General features: G+C 44.0%; 1 protein-coding gene across 1 annotated transcript in view; it reads left to right on the top strand.

The window, feature by feature from the left end:
- Positions 1-22161, top strand: part of SAP130 (Sin3A-associated protein, 130kDa) — an 86780-nt gene that overhangs the window by 57847 nt on the left and 6772 nt on the right. Inside the window, exons 16-18 of the mRNA XM_011941689.1 lie at positions 14252-14610; positions 19458-19706; positions 19872-19997. Of these exons, the coding sequence (XP_011797079.1) occupies positions 14252-14610; positions 19458-19706; positions 19872-19997 (734 nt within the window). The remainder of the gene's footprint in view (positions 1-14251; positions 14611-19457; positions 19707-19871; positions 19998-22161) is intronic.

Raw genomic sequence — 22161 nt, 5'->3', positions numbered from 1 at the left:
TTTTGTGTGTGCCTGAGTGCTGACAGGTAAAGAGAATTTATTGAGGCTTGGCACTTTGCAATGATTTTACATGCATTATGTCAGTAAATCACAACTCCTTCAGAAGACACTATTATGCCCGTTTAATGAAATTCTCTTTCTTATTTATTTATTTATTGAGATGGAGTCTCTCTGTCACCAGGCTGGAGTGCAGTGGTGCTATCTCAGCTCACTGCAAGCTCTGACACCCTGGTTCAAGCGATTCTCCTGCCTCAGCCTCCCGAGTAGCTGGGATTACAGGCACACGCCACCATGCCCAGCTAATTTTTGTATTTTTAGTAGAGATGGGGTTTCACTATGTTGGCCAGGATGTTCTCGAGCTCCTGACCTCGTGATCCGCCCACCTGCCTTGGCCTCCCAGTGTGCTGGGATTACAGGTATGAGCCACCATGCCTAGCCCATGCCCAGCTAATTTAAATAAATTTTTCTCTTTTTTTTTTGAGATGGAGTCTGCCCTCTCATCCAGACTGGAGTGCAGTGGCGCAATCTCAGCTCACTGCAACCTCCGTCTCCTGGGTTCAAGAGATTCTCCTGCCTCAGCCTCCTGAGTAGCTGGGACTACAGGAGCGCACCACCACACCCAGCTAATTTTTGTATTTTTAGTAGAGACCGGGTTTCACCATGTTGACCAGGATGGTCTCAATCTCTTGACCTCATGATCTGCCCGCCTTGGCCTCCCAAAGTGCTGGTATTACAGGTGTGAGCCACCACAACTGGCCTAAATAAATTTTTTTCGTAGAGACAAGGTCTTGCTATATGGCACAGACTGGTCTCAACCTCCTGGCTTCAAGTGATCCTCTTGCCTTGGCCTCCCAAAATGCTGGGATTAGAGGCGGGAGCCTCCATACCTGACCCGTGACCAGTATTCTTAGGGGAAATGAGGACACAGACAGATACATGATGTGAACATGGAGGCAGAGGCTGAGAAGGTGCCGAGGAATAACAAAGACTTCCAGCAAAGCCACCAGAAGCTGGGAGAGGAGGCCTGGAATAGTCTGTCCTTCCTTCAAGCCCATAGAAAGAACCAGCCCTGCTGACGCTTTGACCTCAGACTTCTGGCCTCCAAAACTGTGAGACAAGCTACTTCTGTTTAAGCCACACAGTTTGTGATGGTTTGTTGTGGTAGCTCTAGCAAACTAATACAGGTCTTAACTCGCCTGTTTCCAGATTGCATTACAAAGCAGAACCCACCTCTGCTCTGCCTTGTATACAGAGGCAGGCCAAACACAAAGTGATTCAGGAAGGTTAAAATGAAACATTAAGTAAAGGGATGCCAAACTTGACTTGTGCTGACTCACAAGAGTAGCTTGATACGTTATCAGGAATTTTATGAGGCGGGTGTTATAGACAGCCATTGAAAAAATTGTATTACTGGGTAAAAAGTCATAATTAAATGTAGTAAATACTTAAAACCCAATACTTACTAATTATTCAACTACATTTTATCCTTCTTCCCATGGAATAATTACGTAGAATGGTATGCTGTTTCACGTCCCCCCCCCCGCCCGCCACCAACCTCTGCCCCACTCCATATTGAAGAACACATTGGCAGCTTGAAATTGGCCCTGGTCGGAGCACTTGTTCCACAGAAGTTATCAATAGCACTTCGTTTACTGTTTTGTTGATCATCTAAGCAGAGATTGGTATGTGTTTTCGGTAAAGGGAAAAATAAAGAGTAAGTTATTTTGGGTTCTGTGAGCCTCATAGTCTCTGTCTGAGTCCTCACGTCTGGTGTGGCTGTACTGAAAGACTTCATCTGCAGAACTGATGTTGGGCCGGGATATAGTTTGTCAGCGCCTCGTCCAGACATAAGAAAGGAATGGAGAAAGCATTAGTCATACACAACTTGAAAGTGCTTGTCAGGCGGGACGCAGTGCCCTCACGCCTGTAACCCAGCACTTTGAGAGGCTGAGGCGGGTGGATCACTTGAGGTCAGGAGTTTGAGACTAGCCTGGCCAACATGGTGAAACCCTGTCTGTACTAAAAATACAAAAGTGAGCTGGGTGTGGTGGTGCACCTGTTGTCCCAGCTACTTGGGAGGTGAGAGATTTACTTGAGCCCAGGAGGCAGATCTCTGCAGTGAGCCAAGATCGCGCCACTGCACTCCAGCCTGGGTGACAGAGTGAGACCCTGTCCTTTTTTTTGTTTCTGAGATGGAGCTTTGCTGTTGTCACCCAGGCTGGAGTGCAATGGTGCAATCTCTGCTCATTGCAACCTCCTCCTCCCAAGACCCTGTCTTTAAAAAAAAAAAAAAAAAAAAATGCTGGGCGCAGTGGCTCAAGCCTGTAATCCCAGCACTTTGGGAGGCTGAGGCAGGCGGATCACGAGGTCAGGAAATCGAGACCATCCTGGCTAACACGGTGAAACCCCGTCTCTACTAAAAAATACAAAAAACTAGCCGGGCGAGGTGGCGGCGCCTGTGGTCCCAGCTACTCGGGAGGCTGAGGCAGGAGAATGGCGGGAACCCGGGAGGCGGAGCTTGCAGTGAGCTGAGATCGGGCCACTGCACTCCAGCCCAGGCGACAGAGCGAGACTCCGTCTCAAAAAAAAAAAAAAACTCCAGCCACGGTGGCTCCCGTCTATAATCTCAACACTTGGGAGGCTGAGGCAGACAGATCACCTAAGGCCAGGAGTTTGACACCAGCCTGGCCAACATGGCGAAACCCTGTGTCTACTAGAAATACAAAAAATTAGCCGGATGTGGTGGGGGCCACCTGTAATCCCAGCTACTCTGGGGGCTGAGGCAGGAGAATCGCTTGAACCTGGGAGGCGGAGGCTCCATGAGCTGAGATGGTGCTATTGCACTCCACTCTGGGCAATAACAGTGAAACCCTGTCTTAAAAAAAAAAAATGCTTTCCTATAGCTGTTACATTATGAAGATGCCAAAAAGTTAAGGAAGTGTTCTGCATGTGTTCAAAACCATTATCCGACTCAGGAAAGAAGCCTCACATGTCATTGTGAATTTTTCCATTTTCTCTCATATTGATTTTTTAGGTCTGTTCCATTGTACTTGGAAAAGATCCTTTGGATTCAGTCTATAAATTTTTTGAAATTTGAATTTTGACCTAAAGTATGATCTGTCCTGGAGATTGTCCCATGTGCCCTTGAGAAGAATGTGCAGTCACTGTTGGTGGGTGGAGTATTCTGTATATATGTTAGGTCTGGTTTGTTTAGTGTTCCAGTTCTCTGTGTCCTTGCCAAGTTTCCATCTGGATGTTTCATCCGTTATTGAAAATTGGGTATTGAAATCTCCAGCTATGGCCAGGTGCAGTGGCTCACACCTGAAATCCCAGCACTTTTGGAGGCTGAGGCGGGTAGATCACGAGGTCAGGAATTCAAGACCAGGTTGTCCAAGATGGAGAAACCCTGTCTGTACTAAAAATACAAAAATTAGCTGGGCGTGGTGGTGGATGCCTGTAATCCCAGCTACTTGGGAGGCTGAGGCAGCGAATTGCTTGAAACTCGGAGGCGGAATTTGCAGTGAGCTGAGATTGCATCACTGCACTCCAGCTTGGGTGGGTGTCATCCTCTCTGTCTCTCCCTTTAATTCTGTCAGTATCTCCTTTATTCTGTTACATGGGGCACCGTTCTTTGATGTGTGAAGGTTTATAATTGCTGTATCTTTTTCTCTTTATTGTGGTATGAACACTTAACATGAGATCTGCCCTGGTAGGGAGAGGTTTAAATGTACGTTGTTGTTCATTGTAGGCACATTGTCACACAACAGAGCTCTAGAACCTCTTCATTTGGCTTAACTGAAACTTTATGCCCTTTAATTAGTGACTGCTCATTTCTCCCAGTTCTTTGATCTTCTTGATGAATCTTTTATTAATATAGTATGTCCTTTGTCTTGTTTTGGATTTAGCATCCGTTTTCTCTGATATTGATACAGGCCCACAGCTTGCTTTCAGTTACTGTTTTCATGAAATATCTTTTTCCATCCTTTCACATTTTGTATGTTATTGAAGTTAAGTTGGTATTGATGCGAACTAGATTGATATGAATTTAGACTGCTGATTGTAATCCCATGGTAACCAATTTTAAAATACCAGTGAAAAAAGATAATGTCATCTGAGGACTCAAGTTACACAAATATTTTTTCAAAAGATTTATCAAGCAAAGGTAAACAAATTGAAATCTTATCAGAAAAGGTGGAATTCAGCTTAAAAGCAAAACACAGAGGGTCCTTTTTTTTTCTTTTCATGAGACATAGTTTCACTCCTGTTGCCCAGGCTGGAGTGCAGTGGCGCAATCTCAGCTCACTGCCGCCTCCACCTCCTGGGTTCAAGCAATTCTCCTGCCTCAGCCTCTTGAGTAGCTGAGATTACAGGCACGTGCCACCACACCCGGCTAATTTTTGTATTTTTAGTAAAGGACAGGGTTTCACCATATCGGCCAGGCTTGTCTCGAACTCCTGACGTCAAATGATCTGCCTGCTTCGGCGTCCCAGAGTGCTGGGATTACAGGCATGAGCCATTGTGCCCGGCCCACGGAGGGTCCTTTATAATGCTGAAGAATCTAATTTACAATGAAGTTTGTTTATTTTATTTATTTATTTATTTATTTGAGACAGAGTCTTGCTCTGTCGCCCAGGCTGGAGTACAATGGCATGATCTCAGCTCACTGCAACCTCCACCTCCCAGATTCAAGCGAGAATCTCCTGCCTCATCCTCCTGAGTAGCTGGGATAACAGGTGCACGCCACCATGCCTGGCTTATTTTTTTGTATTTTAGTAGAGACAGGGTTTCACCATGTTGGTCAGGCTGCTCTTGAACTCCTGACCTCATGATCTTCCCACTTCAGCCTCCCAAAGTGCTGTGATTACAGATGTGAGCCACCGTACCCAGCCTACAATGAAGTTTTAACAGTTAAGAATATCTGTGTGCCAAATAATGTAGCGTTAAGGCTCATAAAGCAGAATTTACAAGAAGTAGGAGGAGGGTTTCAAAGAGCAGCTTAGGAGCAAAGGGGCTTTCATTCACGTTTTTCAGGCCTCATCAGTTCTAGCAGACAACAAGTAAATAGGATATAATAATAAATCGAAATAATAATAAGGGGAAATAGATACGATTAAATTCCGTGTGTTAATTACACTTTTTTCTCTCTCTCTCTTTTCTGAGACAGTCTCGCCCTGTCGCCCAGGCTGGAGTGCAGTGGCGTAACCTCGGCGCACTGTAATCTTCACCTCCCTGGTTCAAGCAGTTCTCGTGCCTTAGCCTCCTGAGTGGCTGATATTACAGGCATGTGCCACCATGCCCAGCTTAATTTTGTATTTTTAGTCGAGACGGGGTTTTCCCATGTTGGTTAGGCTGGTCTCAAACTCCTGACCTCAAATGATCCAGTTGCCTCGGCCTCCCAAAGTGCTGGGCTCCCGGCCCCGCCCCCCACCCCCTGCTTTTTTTGTTTTTGAGACAGAATCTCATTGTGTCACTCAAGCTGGAATGCAGTGGTACAATCATGGCTTGGCTCACTGCAGCCTTGACCTTCCAGGCTTGAGTGATCCTCCCTGTTCTGCCTCCAAAGTAGCTAGGACTACTTGGGTTAGTGTTAGTCTGGGTTTTTCTGTTCCTTTTGTTTTGTTTTGAGACGGGGTCTCACTCTGTTGCCAAGCTGAAGTGCTGGAGTGCAGTGGCGCAATCTCGGCTCACTGCAACCTCTTCCTCCCAGATTCAAGCGATTCTCCTGCCTCAGCCTCCCTAGTAGCCGGGACTACAGGTGCGCACCACCACACCTGGCTAATTTTTGTATTTTTAGTAGAGACGGGGTTTCACCATCTTGACCAGGCTGGTCTCGAACTTCTGGCCTCAGGTGATCCACCCAACCTCAGCCTTCTAAAGTGCTGGCATTATAGGCGTGAGCCACCACGCCGAGCCAGTGTTAGTCTCTTTTCTAAGTTATTAGTTTCTGCTTTTATATTTATTGTTTCCTTTATTTTTGTTTGTTTGTTTTCTAGTTTTTCAGCCTGACAATTTTCAATATTTTTTTTTACTGACATAAATATTTAAGGCTATGAATTTTCTTCTAAATAATGCTTTCATTGCAACCCACTGATTCTGCTATATAATTCTTTCATTGTGACTTTTTTAATTTACTTTTTTTTTTTTTTTTTGAGATGGAGTTTTGCTCTTGTCGCCCAGGCTGGAGTGCAGTGACGCAGTCTCAGCTCACTGCAAACTCCACCTCCCAGATTCAAGTGATTCTCCTGCCTCAGCCTCCCGAGTAGCTGGGATCACAGGCATCCACCAACACGCCCAGCTAATTTTTGTATTTTTAGTAGAGGTGGGGTTTTACCGTGTTGTCCAGGCTGTTCTCAAACTCCTGACCTCAAGTTATCTGCCTGCCTTGGCCTCCCAAAGTGCTGGGATTATAGGCGTGAGCCACCACCCAGCCTAAATTTCCTTATTTTTTAGATAGGGTCTCACTGTGTCATCCTGGCTGGAGTGCAGTGGGTGTGAACAGTTGACTAAAGCCTTGAATTCTTCGGCTCAGGTCACCATCCTGCCTCAGGCTCCTGAGTAGGGAACTACAGGCACATGCCACTATGCCCAGCTCTCAGAGAACATTTTTAAATGGGTTAAAAGGGCTCTCTGTTTTCTCCTTTCATTCCTATTTCTAGTTTGCCTGCCTAACACTAACTCAATCGAGATAAACCATAAAAAAATTAAAAAGGAGTTTTTTTCGACATTGAACTTAATGTAGTTCTATGCAAATAATGATAGAAAAACCCATGGATAAATTTATGTGGCTGGGGAGGCCCCACATTCATGGCAGAAGGCAAGGAGGAGAAAGTCACGTCTTACGTGGATGTGACAGGCAAAGAGAGAGCTTGTGCAGGGAAACTCTCCCTTTTTAAAACCATCAGGTCTTGTGAGACTTAGTTCCTATCACGAGAACAGCACAAGAAAGACCCGCCTCCATGGTTCAGTCATCTCCCACCGGGTCCCTCTCCTAACACATGGGAATCACGGGAGCCATTTGTGTGGGGACACAGAGCCAAACCATATCACATTATGACTCAAAATTCAGAATCTATAAAAAGGAAGTTTTGGGAAATTTGACTCAGGGCTGGATATGGTGGCTGACACCTATAATCCCAGCAATTTGGGAGGCCAAGGTGGGCAGATTGCTTCTAACCCAGGAGATCGAGACCGACTCCATCTCTACAAAAGATGCAAAAATTAGCCAGGCATGGTGGTGCGCACCTGTGGTCCTGGCTACTCAGGAGGCTTAGGTGGGAGGATTGCTTGCGTCTGGGAGGTCGAGGCTACAGTGAGTCAGGATCATGCCACTGTACTCCAGTCTGGATGATAGAGTGAGACCCTGTCTTTAATAAGAGAGAGAAATTTGACTTAGTAAAAATTATTTAAGAAACAAACTACTTTTGTCAAGAAAAAACTTCATAAGCAAAGTGGAAGACAAATGATGAATTGGGAAGATATATTTCCAACTCATATCACAGTCTAACGGCTCATCTTCGTAGTATATAAATAACTGCCAGAAGTGAATAATAAAGAAGTCCAGTAGAAAAATGAACAACCTTTTTGAACAATTAGGTCACAGGTAAAGAAGTGTCAAAGGTCCATAACATGTGAAATGATGCTTTATATCAAGAGATGAGCAAACTGAGAGCACACTAAGACACCATCATTTATCTTTCATACTGGCAAAATACCAGGAGTTTGAAATATGCTGTTGGAAAAGCTGTGGATAATTGGGTGTTTTTATTCTTGGTGAGAGTGCAAACTGTTATAACTCTTACAGAAAGGCAACTTGGCAATACTTACCAAAATTACAGAGGCATTTTTCTGTCCCAGGTATATGTGGTAATGTATTAATCGGATACACTAGCACACATATCAGATGACAGAGGTGTCAACGTGCCGAGAGCTAACACGCCAGAGTTGGAAGGGCTCTATTGAAAGATAACTGGCTTGCTGCTCCCTGGACAGCTCCACTCTGAAATGCAGCTCTCAAGAGTCAGCACCAGAGCTCAGAAGCACCTCCTCCCACCCCCATAGCTTTCATGCCACCTGTACTTTCCCCAAAGTCCTTAGTGTAGAGAAGCAAGGAAGTGACATACTTTGGGAAATCTGGCTCTGACAGCATGTGGTTTGTCCACCGTGGCTGGGCATTGCATTTCTTGATAGGATGGAGAGCCTGGGGAATCGTGTACATTCTGTTCACTTTCTGCCTCCAGATATTCCCAGTTAAATTTGTAGTTTTTCAGTCTGTTGAATGTTGTTATCTGTATTGGTCTTTATACTCTACTCCACGAATAGGGGACTGAGTAAATAAAATATGGTTACAAGTCAAAAAAGCAACCCAAATGAGTCAAAAAAAAGAAAAAGGTACGAAGTATATGCTATGACAGTTTTGAAATAAGCAGGGAAGTTGGGTAAGAAAGTAACATTTGGGCTAGGTGCAGTGGCTCACACTTGTAATCTCAGCATTTTGGGAGGCCAAGATGGGAGGATCACTAGAGCTCAGGAGTTTGAGACCAGCCTGGGCAACACAGCAAGACCTTGTCTCTACTAAAATTTGAAAAAAAAAAAAAAAAAAGTAGCCAGGCGTGGTGGTACACCCCTGTAGTCTCAGCTGCCAGAGGTGTTGGGGAGGGGAGGCTGAAGCGGGTGGATTGCTTGAGCCCAGGAGTTTGAGACTAGGCTGGACAACATGGCGAAACTCTTATCTCTACAAACAATACAAAAGTTAGTTGGGTGTGGTGGTGCAAACCTGTGGTCTCGAGCTACTGGGAGGCTGACGTGGGAGGATTGCCTGAGTCTGGGAGGTTGAGGCTGCAGTGAGTCCTGATCGTGCCACTGCACTCCAGTCTGGGCGACAGAGCCAGACTCTGTCTCAAAAAAAAAGAAAAGAAAATACATTTGTATTTGCTTTTGTCTACATACATAAGTACTATAAGGTCATACAAGAAATTATTATATTTTATTGATTGTGAGAAACAAGGTTTTAAAACCATAGCATCTCTAAAATCAGTATCTTAAAACTGATGACATCTTAATATTCTAGAATTCAGTTATTTTTAAGTGTGCACAAAATAATGGTTCATTTTATAACTGTTGCCATCTTAGAGTCAATGGAATGCTGAGATATAGTGGTAATTGTGTGGAAGATAATAGTGGATGAACCCATCCAATATATCGAGGAGCTTTCTCCATATATCATTTGAAACATGTAAATGTATTATTAATTCAAAACAAAAAAACTTTAAAGGAAAAAATATAAAACAGATTTAAAAAGGAAATCCAATAGCTGTCAATATAAGTAAGTTTAATTTTTTTTAAGTCATGTAGTACTACAAGGCTTATAATGTTTGTGTAGGTTTTTCTAGGTATCACTAGTTCATCTTCAAACTTTCCACCAAACCTACAGAACTGCTCTGATTGAGTTAAACCTGTCAGATCTCTGTCATTTGTGCTTTTTCTTGATCATATCCCTCCTTGAAGCCCTGCTTCTGCCTGCCCCAGTCTGTATTGGTGCCTGTCTGGTCTCGGTGCCCAGCTATTGTTCCTGGTGCCTCTTTTCTCCGCCAGGCTCTGAATTCCCTACACCTTGTCACCCGGAGCCTGTATGCTTCCTTTTTCTTGATTTATCCCCTTGATTTGTAAGAGCACCTCTTCAGTAGTAGTGACGGAATGCCCAAGATGTCAATTTTTGATACTTGGCATATCAGAAAACATCTTTATTCTATCCACACTCTTCGTTCTGTTTTCTCTGTATTGTTCAGATTAGGCTAATTATACTGATCTGTCTTCGGCCTCATTGATTCTAAGGCAGATGCTATGGCTCTTACCTGTATAGTCCCAGCTACTCAGGAGGCTGAGAAGGGAGGATCATTTGAGGCCAAGAGTTGGAGGCTGTGGTGCTCAGTAATCATGCCTATGAAGGACCACACGGCACTCCAACCTCGCCAGCACAGCAAGACCATCTTATTTCAGTTATTATATTTTTTATTTCTTTAATTTCTATTTGGTTCCAAAATTTTTATAACTTTGATTTTTTTATTAAGATTTTTCTATTTTTTCATTCATTTCAAGTGAATTTATAATTGCATATTAACACATATTTATAATACCTGCTTTAAAGTCCTTGTCAGATAATTCCTTTATCATTCATCTCGTCTTATTCAAGTTGTGATTTTCCTATTTCTTGATGAGTGATTTTCTGTTTGGAACTGGACATTGTAAGTGTTAAATTATAAGACTGAATTTATGTATAGGTTATACTTTAGCATGCCTCCTCTCAAACTACCCCAGCAGGGAAGAGGGGGCATTGCCTTGTTACTGCCGGGTGATCAGTGAAGGCCAGGTTCCCAGTTGGCCTCTGATGATACTGCATGAGTAGTGGGATGGGGAGGAGATTGAGGCCCCTCATTACAACCTGGCCAGGGAAGTCTAGACTCTTCTCAGCCTTTGCCAAGGCCGCAGTTGTTTCTGTGACGTTTCACTGGAGTAGAGCAATTATTGTCTACAGGATTTACGTCATGTCAAGCCACCCCTTTTTGTTGGTTCTTGGGCTAGACAGAGTAGGCTTTTCTTGGGACTTTTTTTGTCTCTGCTCTTTGGCATTTCCATGTTATCAGCTTCTCCAGCGCCCTGTCCAGGACACACAAGGCAAAAAACAAACCCAGGGAACTGACTGCCATGCCGTTCCTGGGTCCTGAGGTCTCTAGACAATGTGCCTTTTTCTCCTCACTCTTCAGCAGCTCGTTGTGCTTGGTTTATATCTAACACTCCCGAGTTTTAGCTCTACTTTGTGGGAGGAATAGGAAAAAGTATGTCTACCCCATTCCTGAAACACAACTCCTCACTCTTAAATGATAGAATGGCAGGCAGAATTTTAGACAAGGAATCATTGCTCTTTAAAAATATTAGCCGGCTGTGGTGGCCCACCCCAGAGCTTCAGGAGACCAAGGCAGCCAGATTGCTTGAGTCCAGGAGTACAAGACCAGCCAGTCAGTATGGCAAAACTCCGCCTCTACAAAAAATACAAAACCTGGTCAAGCATGGTGGCACATACCTTTAGTCCCAGCTACTGAGGCTGAGGCAGGAGGATCACCTGAGTCTGGGAGTTTAAGACTGCAGTGAGTCATGATCATGCCACTGCACTCCAGCCTAGGCAACAGAGTGAGAGGGAGTCTCTCTCTCTCTCTCTCTCTCTCTCATCTGTCTCACTCTCATAGATATGAGAGACAGAGTGTGGCATACATATAAAGGTATTACTCTGTTGTCTTCTACATTTTTTTACTTTTGAAAACCCAGATACGATTTTTGAGTGCTGATCTTTTTATCTTACATATTCATTTCTTTCTGAACACTTTAATGATCTTTGTTTTCAATGTTCAAAAATTTGACAGTAGAATGTGGGTTGGTTGTTTTTTGAGACAGAGTCTTGCCCTGTTGCCCAGGCTGGAGTGCAGTGGCGCAATCTCAGCTCACTGCAACCTCTGCCTCCCGGGTTCAAGCGATTCTCCTGCTTCAGCCTCCTGAGTAGCTGGGATTACAGGCGCTCACCACTGCGCCCCACTAATTTTTTGTATCTTTAACAGAGACAGGGTTTCACCATGTTGGCCAGGCTGGTCTTGAACTCCTGACCTCGTGATCCTCCTGCCTCGGCCTCCCAAAGTGCTGGGATTACAGGCGTGAGCCACTGTGCCTGGCCTTTTTTTGTACTTTTAAGTTCTGGGATACATGTGCAGAATGTACAGGTTTGTTACATAGATATACACGTGCCATGGTGGTTTGTTGTACCAGTTGGTTGTTTTTATATGTGCTGGATACTCAGTGGTCTCTTCAGTCAGAAAACCTGTGTTGGTCGGTACAGGGAAATCTTAATATATTATTTCTCTCATAATTTGTTTTCTGCTACTCAATTTCCATCTCATCCCTTTTTTTGGGGGAAACTCTTTATTTGTCAGGTGAACTTCTAAAATTGATTTCTTTATCTTTTCTCTCTTACTTATTTACTATCTCTTTCTCTTCTCTCTTTTTCTTTCTAGATATCTTCAAATTTATCTTAAAGCCTTCTCAATATGAAAATCTGTAAATGTCTGGGAAAATAGAGAAAATAATAGTAATCAAACAGATGTAACTTTTAATATTTTGCCGTAATTTATCTTCTCCTTTTTTTTTTTTTTTTAAGAGACAGGGTCTCACTGTGTTGTGGCTGGAGTTCATTGGTGCCGTCATAACTCATTGCAGCCTCAGCCTCACAGGTTCAAGCAATCCTCCTGCTCTTCAGCCTCCAGAGTCGCTAGGACCATAGGCACACACCACCATGCCCAGCTAATGTTTGTATTTTTGTAGTTTTGGGGTTTCCCTATGTTCACTAGGCTGGTCTCGAATTCCTGGGCTCAAGTGATCTTCCTGCTGTGGCCTCCCAAAGCACTGGGATTATAGGCGTGAGCCACCATGCCTAGGCAGTTCTTCCTTATGCCTATTCAAATATGCAGTTCAGACTCTCTAGTGTTTTTTCTTTTTTTTCCCCCTTTCAGCATTTACATTTTTATATTCCAGAACTTCTAGTCCCTCTGTTGCCCAGGCTGGAGTGCCAGTGTTACAATTATAGCTTATTGCAGCTTCAGACTCCTGGGCACTAGGAATTCTGCTGCCTCCGCCTCCTTAGTAGCTGGAACTACAGGTGCACGCCAATGCACTTGGCTAATTAAAAAAAAATTTTTTTTTAAGAAATGGGGTCTTACTGTATTGCCTAGGCTGGTCTCGATCTTCTGGCCTCCGGTGATTCTTCTGCCTCAGTTTCCCAAACTGCTGGGGATTTTTAGGCATGAGCCACTGTGCCCAACTCAGTATTTTCATTTCTATAGGTTAAAAATCCCAAGTATACAGTTGCTCATCTGAGAATATAGGAGTAAAAGCCAGTGTTTTTGTCTTTCACTCAACAACACCACAGAAACTTCTGTGACCTTTAGTTAGTAAGAAGTGGGGGAGGATTTCTCCCCGGCAACCAGCCAACCAGATTTGCAAAAGACACCAGGTGGGTGCCCTCCAATTCAATTATGACACTTGGAGATAGTGTCACATCTCACAGGTTGAGGGCTCAGTCCCACAAGACTACCAAACTTGCAACGCCCAATGCAAGCCCCAGGTGGTTTTACTTGTTCTTCTGACCAACTAGTTCCCATGCATACATTTGATTAATTTGCTAAAACAGCACACAGAACTCAGGAAAACACTTTATGTACATTAACCTATTTTCATAAAGGCTATTACAGAGGATGCAGATGACCAACCAACTGGAACAGACGCATAAGGCCTGGGAGAAGGGATGTGAAGCTTCCATGGCCTCTCCAGGCACGCCCCTCCAGGAGTTTTCACGTGCTAGCTATCCCAGAAGCTCCTGAATCCAGTCTTTTCGAGTTTTTATGGAAATTCCATTTACACAGGAATGGTTGATTAGGCGTTGGCCATTAGTAATCAGCTCAACCTCAGTCCCTCTCAATTACAACTGTAGTTAAAGAAAAAGAAAGAAAAGAGAGAAAAAAAAAACAGAAAAATAACAACTCCAAAGTCAACATATATATTAAGGAATTCTGGGGGAAAATGTATATTAATATTATGAAAATTGGTTGTGCTATGATGATATGACTTTGAGTGAGTTCTTTAAAGTGTTATTTTCTTGTTAATTTTATTACTGCTTATAAAAACTTGGGTGGCAGCAGGACATACAGTATATTTTTAAAACCTGATTGACATTTAAAATTGCTTTGTTAAACTTGAAAGTCAAGAAATAGAGTATTAAAGCTGGGCGTGGTGGGTCTCACCTGTAATCCCAGCACTTTGAGAGGCCGAGGCAGGCGGATCACTTGAGCTCAGGAGTTAGAGATCAGCTTGGGCAACATGGTGAAACCCCATCTCCACCAAAAAATACAAAAATTAGCCTGGCATGGTGGCGCACACCTGTAGTCCCAGCTACTCGGGAGGATGAGGTGGGAGAATCCCTTGAGCCCAGAAGACAGAGGTTGCAGTGAGCCAGATCACACCACTGCACTCCAGCATGGGTAACAGAGTGAGACCCTGTCTCAAAATTTTTTAATAATTAAAAATTAAAAAATAGAGTATCAGTTGTGCAGTGTGCTGAACAGAAATAATTGGACAAATACCCATCCTCTGAGATGTTGTAGATGAAGGCAGTTTTTTTCTTATTTGCTACATGTGCTTTTCTTTTGTGTTTTAGTGCCAAACCCAAGTCTGAAATCCACGTGTCTATGGCCACTCCGGTCACTGTGTCCATGGAGACTGTATCCAATCAAAATAATGATCAGCCTACCATTGCCGTCCCTCCAACTGCCCAGCAGCCTCCACCGACCATTCCAACTATGATTGCAGCAGCCAGTCCCCCATCACAACCAGCCGTTGCCCTTTCAACCATTCCTGGAGCGGTCCCCATCACTCCACCCATCACCACCATTGCAGCTGCACCACCTCCATCAGTCACTGTGGGTGGCAGTCTCTCCTCCGTCTTGGGCCCTCCTGTTCCTGAAATTAAAGTGAAAGAAGAAGCAGAACCAATGGATATCATGAGGCCAGTTTCTGGTAAGTCCGTCCTTAGAATACTCTCCATTGGCAGTTGCCTCTTCCCCTTCCCTAATTCTCCTCCAGAATCCAGATTCTTCTGTGACCCTCAGCCAAGACTCCCTGATACCCATTTTAGATGCTGCATGTCATTAGTTTTTGATAAATAGAAGAAAGCAATAAACTCATTGTGAAAACTAAAACTACTTTGCTTCCCTTTTGTAATTAAGTTTAATTTCTGGCCAAAATCATGAAAGAGATTAGTATTTCCCCATGGATATCCTTCAAGGTAGTTTCCTTGCATGCATTAAGAAAATGCTGCTGGCCGGGCGCGGTGGCTCAAGCCTGTAATCCCAGCACTTTGGGAGGCCGAGACGGGCGGATCACGAGGTCAGGAGATCGAGACCATCCTGGCTAACACGGTGAAACCCCGTCTCTAGTAAAAATACAAAAAAAAAAAAAAAACTAGCCGGGCGAGGTGGCGGGCGCCTGTAGTCCCAGCTACTCCAGAGGCTGAGGCAGGAGAATGGCGTAAACCTGGGAGGCGGAGCTTGCAGTGAGTTGAGATCCGGCCACTGCACTCCAGCCCGGGCAACAGAGCGAGACTCCATCTCAAAAAAAAAAAAAAAAAAAAAAAAGAAAATGCTGCTATGTAAAAGGGGTCACAATATGGCTATAGTACTGTTTATTTCCAAGTTTCATTGCCTTGTTATGCAATCAAGTAAGATTTATGTTGCTGAAAAACCTATATGTGATTAGTAAAATCTTAAAGCAATTCATTTCTCCCTTTACCGCTTTATCTTAGCTCTAAACTTCCAGTTTGAGAAAGTCAAGTCACTTGAGAGGTTTTCTTTTTTTCTTTTCTTTTTTTAAATAATTTATTGTGTACTTTTGTTTTTCCTACAAAAGTAACATATTCAGTATATAAACTGTGTGAAGTAGAAACAAATCCAAAGAAGAAAGCAAGTTATTTGTTCTCTGGTATCCAGTATTACCTACTATTTCAATGAGAAGGCCTCCATTTCTTTCTCATGTTGTTTGCCTGATAGAGGTGTGATTGTACTGTGTCTATACGTTTATTTACTTATCTATTTATTCTGCCATGAAATCTCTTTCTGTGGATATTTTTACCCTTGGCCCTTTCTTTGAAAGATACCATGAGTGATCCAGAAGGGGAAGTGAAGCATCCTCAGTTACGCCGCTCATCTGCTCTTTTTGGCTGGTTCCCTTTACCTCTCTGTGCTAGGGAACTGCCTGTAATCCTACCTCAACCTATAGGGGTCTATGCCAGGAATTGTTCTGGGCACGACGATGCAGCTTTGTGTTAGACAAATGCAGCTTTATCCTGTTAGATCTTACATTCTAGAAAGGGAGACAAAAGATAAAAAGATGACTAAATTACATATGTATGTATGTATGTGTGTATATGTATGTTTGGGTGATAAGTGCTATGGAGAAGCAAAGCAGGGACGAAGTATAGGGGAAAGTTGTAGCCAGGACTGCCTCACTGAGGAAGTGACCATTGAGTAGAGACATTAAAGAAATGAAGTTGCTGGCCATGAGGATATCCGGGGAAAGAGTATTCCAGGCCAGAGAGCAGTAAGTACAAAAATCTTGAGATAGGAGCATGCATGATGTGCTCAAAATATAGCAAAGAACCAAAGGTTGCTGGAGCTAAGTAAGAAGGGGAGTGGCAGCGGGATCAGATCTTGGTTGAACAGGGCCCACAGGCTGTTGTAAAGGCTTTGGCTTTGCTGGGGTTGGCAGGGAGCTGTTGGAGCAGAGCAGGGAGTGTGAGCAGAGCAGTGCCAAGCGCTCACTTAGGACTGAAGATAAACACTCCGGCTGCTGGGGAAAGAACAGACTCTGGGAGCAGGGATGGAATCAGGGAGACTGTCAAGCAGCTGTTGCATTAATTGCAAGGAACAATGAAGGCTCAGCCAGGGCAGTAGTGGTGGAAGTAGCGTGAGGTGGTAGGATTCTGTTTATGTTTTTAAGGTAGAGCTAAGTGTGTTTCATGATTGGATGTTGAGTGTGAGAGAACAGTATCTGGGACAACTTCCAAGATTTTGGCCTTAGCAATCGGAGGCCATAGAGTTGCCATTGGCTGAATCAGGAAAGCCTGCAGGAGGACCATGTTTTGTAGGGAAAGATTAGGAGTTTAGTTTTTGATAGGGTAAGTTTCAGATGTCTGTTAGACATTTCAAATGTAGACATCAAATAAATAGTTGAATGTATGAGGCTGGCTTTTGGAATAGAAAATGAAGTTGCAGATATAAATTTGAGAGCTGTCATTATATATGTAAACTATATTTGAAGTCATGAGCCTGGATGAGTGGTTCAGATCACCTAGGGAATGAATGTATCTTGATAAAGACAGAAGCAGTCTGTGATGTAGTCTTAGGATAGTGCACTACGATGAGATGGGAGAGGAAGTAAAGTCCAGCAAAGGAGGCTGAATGGAGGGAACACAGGGTAAGAATATGACTTACAGTGTGTGGTGTCCTGGAAGTTGCAAGAACAAAAATATTTCAGGGAGGAGAGAATGATCAGGTGGATCACACGCTCTTGAGAGATCAGGAAGATGAGGTCTGAGCAGTGACCTTTGGATTTGGCAAACAGAGGTCACAGAGGTCTTGAGAAAAGCAGTTTCTGTGTAATGATGGGGTAAAAGCATGACGGGAGCAAGTTCAGGAGAAAGCCGGGAGAGATGGAGACATTATATATAAACAGCACGTTTGAGGCATTTGTTCTAAAGGAAGAGAAAAAAGGTGTTTGAAGTGACATGATGTCAAGAAGATTTTTTTTTTTTTTTAGATGGAGTTGTGCTCTTTCACCCAGGCTAGAGTGCAGGGGCATGATCTCGGCTCACTGCAACCTCCGCCTTCTGGTTTCAAGCAATTCTCCTGCCTCAACCTCCTGAGTAGTGGGGATTACAGGCACCTGCCACCACACTGGGCTAATAATTGTATTTTTAGTAGAGATGGGGTTTCACCATGTTGGCCAGGCTGGTCTTGAACTCCTGACCTTGTGGTCTGCCTGCCTTGGCCTCCCAAAGTGCTAGGATTAGGTGAGCCACCACGCCTGGCCAAGAAGAAGATTTTTTTAAGATGGGACAAATAAGAGTTTTGTATGTTAATGGGAATGATCCAGTAGACTGAGAAGAATTGAGGATGCAGGAGAAAGTTGTGAATTCCTGGAGCATTGTTTGAGGAGGTGAGAGTGGGTGGGATTTGTGTGTACCGAAGAGGTTGGCCTTTGCTGAAAGCATGGAGAGAAGGAGAGTATAGGGACACAGTGGAGAGGGGGAAATGAGGTGGTGGGAGCTGATGGACATGTTCTTGTGATTGCATCTATCTTTTTCAGTAAAATAGAAAGCAAGGCCATCCACTGAGAATACAAATGGTGGTGGAGGCATCGAGCGTTTGAGGGAGAGGAAGGTGTGAAGCAGGCGTCGCGAGACAGACTGGACTTAGCAGAGAGGGTTGTCCGAGTGAGGCCAGTCAGCATGGTAGTGCGTCTCCCTCTGGCGACATTCAGTTGCATAGGTGCAGACTGGTTGGAGAATAGGATTTAACCTCTTGTCCTTTTGCTAAGTGAGCACAGTAAAGCCAGAAAAGGAGGGGACAATGAAGGAAGAAAAGGAACACAGTGATTATAGGGTTCAGACCTGGCGATGGGGGAGGATAGACATGAGAGGGGTGGGTGACTGCAGGAACGTGGTTGGGTGAACAGGTGACAGTTCCTTGTAGGCCTAAGGAGTGCTGGAGGCTGAGTACTGAGGGGAAGAACCTAGAAAGAGAGTTGGATTTACCTGGGGAGTTGGATGCTAGAAATTGAGATTGGGTGTGAGGCAGTTTCTATTTAACGGCGACAGGAAAGTTTAGGGTGTGACTGTTGGGAGTGGGCAGCAGAGTGGGTAGAGGATAATAGGGCGAGTAGGTGGTAGAGTGAAAATAAGAGTTAAGGTGAGCCCCGTAACATGATTTTTAAGTTCCTAGATGTGTGATTCATACAAGCGCAAGCAAATGTTTACGTCCTCACAACACATCTTTTTATCTGGAGGCAGCACACTGTGGTCGGTGAGAGCGCAAGCTCTGAAGCCAGACTGCCTCTGTCGATCCCAGCTTGCCCACTTCATACTTGTGTGACTTGTGCCATGTTTTCTCATCTGTGAATTGGAGGATAATAATAATGGCTACTTATTAGGATGATTTTTAAGATCATGAGTTAATAGGTTACCTGCTAGACATTTATGTTAAAAAAGTGTGAAAAATAGTAGCTTAACTCATAAGATCCTGTCATCTCCTTTGGAAGAAGTCCTGAGGCAGACAGTTCAGGGATGGTGTGTGGACTTCGTCAAATTATTAGAAAGCCAGGCTCCTTCCACCTCTTCGCTCCACCACCCCTAGGATTTGACCTTCATGCTCTTGATTCAGGACAGCTGGGGATGCTGCAGCCATCTCATCTGAGTTCCAGGATCACAGAAAGAAAACAAGGAGTAGGTCACACCTGCTCTCTCTCTCCCTCCTGGAAATTTCCTAAAAGTGCTACAGAATGTTTCTACTTGCATCTGAGATGGCCACACCTGTAATGGAGGCTGGGAAGTACCTTCTTTAGCTGAATATTATTGTGCCCTTGTCAAAGGGAGGTCCCGGAACTAAGGAAGATGAAGACACGGGCTACTAGGGAGGAGTTTGCAGCTTCTGCTACAGAGTGCTTAGCACAGTGCCAGACACGTAGGAAGACTCAATAAATGTTGGTGCTCTGTGCTGTCTTCTTAATCATTGTCTTTGTTGGAAGGAAGGAAGTAAAACTTCGTTGTGTTTGAGTTCTTACAGATATGTGTGCTCCTTTTCCTATGACAGCAGTTCCTCCGCTGGCTACCAACACTGTGTCTCCATCTCTCTCATTGCTGGCAAACAACCTGTCCATGCCTACAAGTGACCTACCACCTGGTGCCTCCCCAAGGAAAAAGCCTCGAAAGCAACAGCACGTGATCTCAACAGAAGAAGGTGACATGATGGAGACAAACAGCACTGACGACGAGAAGTCCACTGCCAAGAGTCTTCTGGTGAAGGCTGAGAAGCGCAAGTCTCCTCCCAAGGAGTATATTGGTAATGGTCACAGGCTGACTTGTGTTATGGCGCCTCCCAGTCAAGTCAAAGTGCAACCCAGAGGCTCGTTACATGGTCGGCCTCACTCGTGCCTCGCTTACTGGAATTGAACTTTGAAGGTTGTTGACAGTGTTAATAAGTTGTTTAATGTCTTCTCTGTAATAGATGAGGAAGGTGTGAGGTATGTCCCAGTGCGTCCAAGACCCCCAATTACTTTGCTTCGTCACTATCGGAACCCCTGGAAAGCTGCTTACCACCACTTTCAGAGGTACAGTGACGTCCGGGTCAAAGGTTAGTTTCTCCAGAAACATTTGGTATTAATGCATGAAATTCGTATAAACTTAATTAAAATAGAAGAGAAAAACAGAACCACAGTTTTCCAGTTTCAAAAAAACCATACGTTTTTGTTACAAAATCTTGAGGCTTCAGTGTTTAAGTATATCCTGTAGAATATAAAACTTAGAAAATTACCCTTTGCCCTAGCAAGCTGTGTGTATTTATTGGAATTGCAGTTTAATGGTTAAGTGACAGCCTTGGTGTTTGTAAAATCCACGTGTTAACAGCTCCCAAAGTACTGATGGAGGATACCGGTGGCTTCCAGAGTCATTGTGGAAGAGCTGTACTGCGTTACTATAAAACACAGTTAAGTCCACAGTAGTTCCTAAGATGCTAAAATATACATGCATTGTAAGCATTTCTGCCAAAAGATCTTTTGTTTAACATATATACGAGCCGGGCGCGGTGGCTCAAGCCTGTAATCCCAGCACTTTGGGAGACCAAGACGGGCGGATCATGAGGTCAGGAGATCGAGACCATCCTGGCTAACACGGTGAAACCCCGTCTCTACTAAAAATACAAAAAACTAGCCGGGTGAGGTGGCGGGTGCCTGTAGTCCCAGCTACTCAGGAGGCTGAGGCAGGAGAATGGCGTAAACCCGGGAGGCGGAGCTTGCAGTGAGCTGAGATCCGGCCACTGCACTCCAGCCCGGGCGAGAGCGAGACTCTGTCTCAAAAAAAAAAAAAAAAACATATATACGAAGCTCTTAGAGTGGTCTAGGGTAAGCCTTCAATGAATGTTTTGTTGTTCTGGTAGAACCTGAGAATAACCTTTTAATAAACCCACATATGATTGAAAGTGCTGATAGCACTTTGCAAATACCTGCAAGTATTTCTACTGATGGACTTTAAGTGCCATGAATCTCGGATATAATATATGTACAAAGAAATGTGAGCCTCTAGATAATTGGTCACATTTCCCATTCTCTTACATAAATTCCATTTGGAAACTGCTCTAAGAGTTTTTTTGAAGGCTCAAGATGAGTCCCACTTGGATGGAGTACTGACTGATTAAGCAGAGGTGGAGAAGCTAACAGTTCAGTCTCTGAATGGAAGTACAGAGGCGGCTACATTTCCCAGCTTTTCTTCCTCACAAGTGTACTCTGAGGTTTGGAAAGAAGGTGAGATTTCCAGAGGTCACGGAGTGTTGCCTTTTAGTGGAAGTAGGACATGAACCACTGAACAGCTCTTCATGCCACAAGAATTCCATAGAAAAAATATTTAGGAATTTGCTCGGTAGCATTTCAAGCCACACTACAAGAATCTAAATGTTTATTGGGACTTGCTCTTCTAAAACTATCTCAAGAAAGATAACTTGACAGCTGAAAGGTTTACGATCCCTGAATCTTCTGGTTCACTCTATTCATACTAACCTCCTTTACACGGTGCCTCTTGACTATGAAACTTTAGTGCAGCTATTTTGCCTAAGCTACAAAATAACATGTAAATTATATATATAAATACATGAAGATAGACTAAAACTCACAGGAGGCCAGGCGTGATGACTCACACCTGTAATCCCAGCACTTTGGGAGGCTGAGGCGGGTGGATCACTGGAGGTCAGGAGTTCAAAATCAGCCTGGCCAACATGGTAAAACCCTGTCTCTACTAAAAATACAAAAAAATTAGCAAGGCGTGATGGCAGGCGCCTTTAATCCCAGCTACTCAGGAGGCTGTGAGGCAGGAGAATCTCTTGAACCCGGGAGGCAGAGGTTGCAGTGAGCCAAGATCACACCACTGCCCCACACTCCATCCTGGGCAACAGAGCAAGACTCTCTCAAAAAAAAAAAAAACACCTCACAGGAAAGAAAAGAAGTACAGAAAACACATAGTAATGTGGCAGACCTAAGCCTTACATACTAGTTATTGTCATAAATGTAAATAGTCTAAACATACCAATTAAACACAGATTGGCAGAATCAATGAAAAAACACAATCCAACTATGTGCTGTGTACAAGAAACTCACTTTGAATACAGTGGCATAGGTAGATTGACAGTAAAAGGCTAGAAAAACACATGTAAGCCAGGCATGGTGACTGACACCTGTAATCCCAGCACTTTGGGAGGCCAAGGTGGGTGGATCACCTGAGGTCAGGAGTTCGAGACCAGCCTGGCCAAC

The sequence above is a fragment of the Colobus angolensis genome, unplaced genomic scaffold, assembly GCF_000951035.1.
Source record: "Colobus angolensis palliatus isolate OR3802 unplaced genomic scaffold, Cang.pa_1.0 Scaffold20, whole genome shotgun sequence".
Classification (NCBI taxonomy): domain Eukaryota; kingdom Metazoa; phylum Chordata; class Mammalia; order Primates; family Cercopithecidae; genus Colobus; species Colobus angolensis.
The sequence above is the reverse complement of the archived record's forward strand: the minus strand, read 5'-3'. Positions and strand labels throughout refer to the sequence as shown.